We start from the raw sequence: 6,013 nt of genomic DNA, 5'->3' as shown, positions 1-6,013 counted from the left end.
TGATTCATAAGGACAAAAGTGTTTAATCTTGTTCTTACAATGATGAGCCCCACTCAGTACTCATGCATAGATATTGACTAGAATTGCTAAAATTTTGTAAAGGAGGGAAAACTAGCTAGAAGTAGAGAACTAATAAACTAAGCTATGGTTATTTTTATAAGAAGGTTAAAAATACTTCACTGATATCATCATGATGAAGAGACATCAACACCAAGGAAGTCAATGAAAGGAACTTCTTTCCGTTCAATATTGTTGGACTCATCTACTTGATCTTGTTCTGTAGAAGAAACCCTCAACTTTGCTAACTTGGATGAGTTATCGCAGAAACTCATCAAGTCCCTTTTTATCCTTCCATTTCCATCTTTTTCAGAATCAAGGAATCCAAAATGACTTGGAACAACAACCCTACTATAAAAGGTGCCGAAGGATGAAGGATTTGGATAAATTCTGTAAAGAAATCTATCTGAAGTTTTTGAGCTTTCTGAGAGGTTAATGTTAGAGCAAGAGTTATTGAAATAATCTCTCCCTTCTTTCCTAAATGACGAATCCGCTACTTGAGGACTGTTCCTAAACGATGCAATATTGGATCCAAAATTCAAAAGGGCCAAAGGACTAGGTGGAGAGTTTGCTGCAATCATCCTTTCTTTATTATAGAGGTTCCTGAAGTCAAAGTATGTGGTATTCTCTAACCCAATTCTTGAGCTAAATAATAGTTCATGAGGTTTTGTTCCTTTTTCAGGAAAACTATTATTAGACGAGGAAGTAGTGTTAGAATCAATATAAAGATCTTGAAAGCTTCTCTTCCTGCATAGCTTAGATTGCTCTCTTTGTTTTCGTGCCATTATAACATGCCAATGATTCTTCACAGCATTATCAGTTCGACCTGGGAATAGCCTAGCTATTAGTGCCCACTTGTTCCCATGAATTCGGTGAGCTGTACATAGCCTCTCTTCTTCATCTTCTGTAAATGGCTGTCTATTAATTCTGGGATCAAGCTGATTGAACCACCTTAATCTGCAACTTTTCCCTTAAAAAAAAAAAATTATATGATTAAGGTTACATAATTTTCTTGCAATTAATTAATAGATAAATTAAAAAGCATAAGGCAAACCCTGATATACTTGTAAGGATAGAGGTGAGAATTGATTGTACGTAACTTTATTCTCATATTTTTATAAAAAAATTTCCATACACGAACCTATGAACTTTCGGTCACAAATAACACCCTTATGAGGGCATTCCCTCTCAATTAATTAATAGATAATGGAACAAATATATGTGTTAAATACATATAGATATATATAACTCAACTTAGCTCTAGGTGCAATATATTCAAGATAAACTCTTGAATTAGATCCCCTACTATCTAGATTTTATTTTAATGGGAAAGATATGTAATCCAAGTTAATTGTTATATATGTGATATATTGATATATATATATACATACCTGATCTTCCTTGGAGCTTCTCAGCAATTGAGTTCCAGTTTTGGGCACCATATTGTTGAACAAGTTGCCGGAGCTTTTCATCCTCAGCGGGTCTCCAGTGACCACGGAGACAAGTCTTGATTTCCTCACCTGATGAAGAATCCTCCATGGTAGGGTACTGTTTAATTACTGTGTGGATGATGATGGTGGCTCAGATCACCACAAATGATTTGCTACAAGAACTCTTGACAAACAAGCACATATGAGAGAAGTCTAGAAGAAGATTTATAAGAAAGTGGAGAGGTTGGTTTAGGGTTGTGGATGGGAAGTCACTTTAGTTGTCTTCACACGATATAGATTGTGCCATATGTAAACATTTGTACATAGAAAGACCCACATATGGTATGTCATTGGTCCTCCAACTTCTTTATTCAATATTCGAATTCCTCTTTGCTTTCCTATTATTATTATTTTTTAATTATAAAAAAACTCTATTATTTCCATTCGTTTTCGAATTCCCCCAACTATTCTAGTGTAAACCATGGTACCACGTTATGTCAAATCCACTAATTTGGTTACCTTATGGTTTTTACTAAAGGGACATCTCTCCTGCATGAAAGACTGCTTCATTTCCAATTTGTGACCGTAATAAATTGAAGCATTTTCTAAGCGATAGCTATGAAGTTGATGGAGAATTACATATACATATAACTGTCTCAATGTTAGTTTGAGATTGATACATATTAAAGGGAAAATACAGACAGAACAATATAATATATAAAGGGACGATGGAAATAGAACAATATAGGTTGAGTTACAAATTAATTTTGCATTGTTAGTTGTTTGATGACAAATAGATAGTATTATAAATTTAATATTGGATAGAGTATATTATATTTTATTATGATACACTTTGTGTTTATATTGTTTTCCTTTCAATATAGTTAGAAAAATGAAGGGTAGGAGTTATTGGTCCTTCTCTCTCTCTCTCTCTCTCTATCTCTCTCTCTCTCTCTCTCTCTCTCTCTCTCTCTCTCTCTCTCTCTCTCTCTCTCTCTCTCTCGTGCTTGTAGACCAAATTCTGTAATTTGGAAAAATGGATGACAAAAAATTAAAATTTTGTATTGTCTAGATTTTGAATTGCCTTTTATCCAATATTTACACTATTTTTAAAATTAAATAAAGTATAATTTTTTGTGCTGTATACATCATTTATTTTTTAACAAACCAAACACCCTAAATGTCTTTAGTTCAATTTTCTTTTTCTTTTTTTATGACTATTCCTTATTCATAGACACACTAATTACGATGTGCCATGCCTTGATTGTGGAACAACTTGTGTCCACTTTCAATTTGTTGTTTTATCAAAACAATAAAACTCCAAATCTTTTTTATACAGACAAATTTAAAGGAGGGGGAGCTTGCAATTCCTGCAAGTGTACCGATTCGATTGTACAAGTAATAAAGTGTATGAGTAAGAGATAGTTTCTGCAAAGATTAGATTTCAATCACTAATTCACTATTTACATTTAAGTTGGACAATTAATCAAGAGAATTGTGTGAAAATTAAACTAAATAACAAATCAAGAAGGTAAAATTCGAATTACTTACAATCAAGAAACGTAGTTAAGATTTCAATTTTTCCTCATCTTCCCTTTATGTTATGAATTAAAATCCTTAATTAAATGTTTTTTTCATATCATCGATCGATTCTCCTAAGCTAATTAAGATTCAATCCCTTGACATCTTAATTCTTTACTCTCTTTAAAAAATCTTAGTTCCCCGGTTGTTCTTCAAAGAAAATAAGCATTAAATCCAATAATCATAAAAATTACCTTATATTCTTATGTTTATCCCTAAAATCATAAGAATTAATGATGATTAATATGTACCCACAATGTTCTTAAATAATCACTTATACTTCCAGATAACCTATTAGTAAAGGACGATATATTAACGGGAATTGAATTCAAAACTTTCTTGTTGGTACTGTTTGATATTGGCTAGTTAAACTTTCCTTAATGGAAAACAAAAATTAAAATTGAGGTAAGTAATTGTAATTTGTAAGGAATAAATTAATTTCCTTACTCCTAACGGAATAGCTGTAAATATCTTTTCTGACCTGGGTAAATATAATCTCAAACAGAATGAATGGTTTTTGGTTGCTATAAATTAAGATTTAGTTATTCAAATAATTATATTAGCTTATGCTCAGCCTAATAATCTTTTCAAATACAAAATATATTATCTTGCAAAGAAATAATCTGTATGCGACGTAAGAAAATATTGGCAAAATCTTTTAATGTCGGAATGTACAAGGTTAACTAGTTTCACGGATACTCTAATTAATGCTAATTTTTAAGCGAATTTGTTTACTTTTTGTGGTCATTTTGATGGACATGAAAGAAAGGAAGAGAGATGTCAAGATCAGTTCAATCTTAAGGGTTAATTCATATTCTTAACATCAAGAAAAGTACTGCTAAACCGCCTGCTTTTGTTTCCCATACTTCAATTCCTCGCAGATGCCAAGACAAATAAAACATTGAAACATACACTGAAGTTACTATTATTATATGTGTTTCTTAACTGATTGAGATTTCATACCCCAAGAAATCAAATTCATTATCTTTTCAATAAAATATTTGTACAGTTTGTCCATGAACATTAACATAATAATCAATCAAACAGCAAAAATACCCAACGGCTCATTGGGCACACCAAATAGGAATCTAATAGTTATTGGTGGATTTACACATTAAACAGCTGAATCTCATGAAATTTCGTTGTCTTAAAATTTTCATAATTCAACTCTGGCTACTGGATAAGTTCACATTGATTAGACCCGGACCGTTTATTTTGATTGAGTTAAAGCATATATTAGATTTCATTTTTCTGAAATGTGTATTGACCATTTTGTCCCAAGTTGGTTTTCTTTTTCTTTTTTAAATATTTCAATCGATTCTTCGCTTCGCGACTAGTTCGATTCGGGGCTGGTCCAGGATTAAGGCTTTAAATTCCTCTCAAAAGTAGTATTGAGGAGGATCAAATACATGCTCTCACCCCCACCTGCTCAGCTCCCAAGTTGGTTTTTATTTCCGCTTTCTCTTGCACATTTTGAAAAGCGGTCAATCGTAATTTTAATATTAAAGATTATTTTCATAAAAAAATTAATAGAAAAAATGTATCTTACTAATTGCAACATTTTAGTATGTAAATATAGAACTTCAAAAATGATTTTCCTTTGACTTACAAAAGAGTAACATTCATTTACATTTGGGAAAAAATTTCTATTTTTCTTCCGTTAAAATCTTGTGTGTTTTTTGTTTTCATCAAAGTAGTTAATTTCTTTATTGTGTTGAAGTGGAAGCACGTAAGATGTACAAATAGGTGGAGTGAGTGCTTACCAAAAAATAAATAAATAAAATAGGTGGAGTGAGAAGCATTGTTTCTTCGTTGTTTTCTTCAATTTAGTTATTCTGTCCTTTTTTATTAAAGAAAACAAAAAATAGAAGCAAGCGGAAATAGAACACTTATTTCTTAATAAGTAAAATGAGAATATAACTGTTTCTATTTTTGAAAATATCCTCCGGCCCGTTTGCATTTTAAATTATCAACTAAAATCCCCTTGGTTGGGGTGGCACACTAGTGAAGCGTGATGCACAGGTTTAATACAACATTTGTTCTAAAGAGGAACTAGCTGGCTGTATTTCAAGGGCAAGATAATTGCATGTGGTTGAGTGGTGATACCTCCTAAGTTTACCAACAAAATAAAATCCACTAAGTTTTTAATTGGCTTCAATTTTGATTCTTTTATAGTTTTTAAAATTTCACATGATATCGTACTTGCAACCTGGTCTAGGTGTTATTCATGACCCATCCTCTAAATTAAAATTTCTATAATCTTTCATTATTATCGACAAATGTTAATTAGATTCTACTTATTTAATGTTTAGAAAGAAGGGGATACCTATAAAATTTTGACTTAAACATGTTATGTGATATTTTAACGTGAAAGAATCTCCTCCCTTATAGAGATGTTGAACATAAATATCACATTTGAGACCAACTAAAGCTTGTAGAATTTAGTTATCAAAATTTAAGAGGCCGGATGTATTAGTTTCTCTAATTTTTTATTTTTTTTTTAAATTTGGATTGCCTAAATTGCTAAACTATAAGTAGCAGTTTTAATGACCAAATAATGATAGTTCAGTTGGTCATGAAAGCTGAACAGGTGGAGTGTTCGTGTTCAATCCTCTCCAGTATCATATTTGATATGGATTTAAAATCTTAATTCTGAACTTACCCCGAACAAAGTTACCTCCCGTGAAAAATATCCGTAGTTTATAAAAAATAAATAAATAAATAGCAGTCTTAATGTTTATGCGAGACATCCTATATGTAACACTCCCTCCTCAAAACAAGAAAGATTCTAACTGGCAGGGTATATTATGGGATATACAGTACTATTGACTTTGGGATCTTTTATTGGATGGTTATCCTAGGATTAGAGTTGATTTAATTTGACGAAGAAACTTGGTGGTCATCGTAAAGGGGAAATAAATATTGAAACAAAACCCTATGTACAA

At 31.6% G+C, this 6,013-nt stretch overlaps 1 protein-coding gene across 1 annotated transcript; it reads right to left on the bottom strand.

Moving 5' to 3' along the window:
* On the bottom strand, positions 1-1,625 carry LOC133302926 (trichome differentiation protein GL1-like). Its single transcript, XM_061502756.1, has 2 exons — positions 1,449-1,625; positions 1-1,027 (listed from the first exon to the last, which is right to left on the bottom strand). Exons 1-2 carry the CDS (start codon positions 1,594-1,596, stop codon positions 189-191), a joined length of 987 nt encoding a protein of 328 aa, XP_061358740.1. The 5' UTR covers positions 1,597-1,625; the 3' UTR covers positions 1-188.
* Positions 1,626-6,013: the final 4,388 nt, after the last annotated feature.

The sequence above is a fragment of the Gastrolobium bilobum genome, unplaced genomic scaffold, assembly GCF_033153095.1.
Source record: "Gastrolobium bilobum isolate Gb01-03AN ecotype WA unplaced genomic scaffold, APGP_CSIRO_Gbil_v1 utg10412, whole genome shotgun sequence".
Lineage (NCBI taxonomy): Eukaryota > Viridiplantae > Streptophyta > Magnoliopsida > Fabales > Fabaceae > Gastrolobium > Gastrolobium bilobum.
The sequence above is the reverse complement of the archived record's forward strand: the minus strand, read 5'-3'. Positions and strand labels throughout refer to the sequence as shown.

Excerpts from the sequence above, each read along its gene's own strand:
- LOC133302926 (XM_061502756.1), bottom strand. The coding sequence starts at position 1,596 with ATGGAGGATTCTTCATCAGGTGAGGAAATCAAGACTTGTCTCCGTGGT. Across the intron at positions 1,028-1,448 it reads GAAGCTCCAAGGAAGATCAG|GGAAAAGTTGCAGATTAAGG; the intron begins GTATGTATATAT and ends TTTTTTTTTAAG.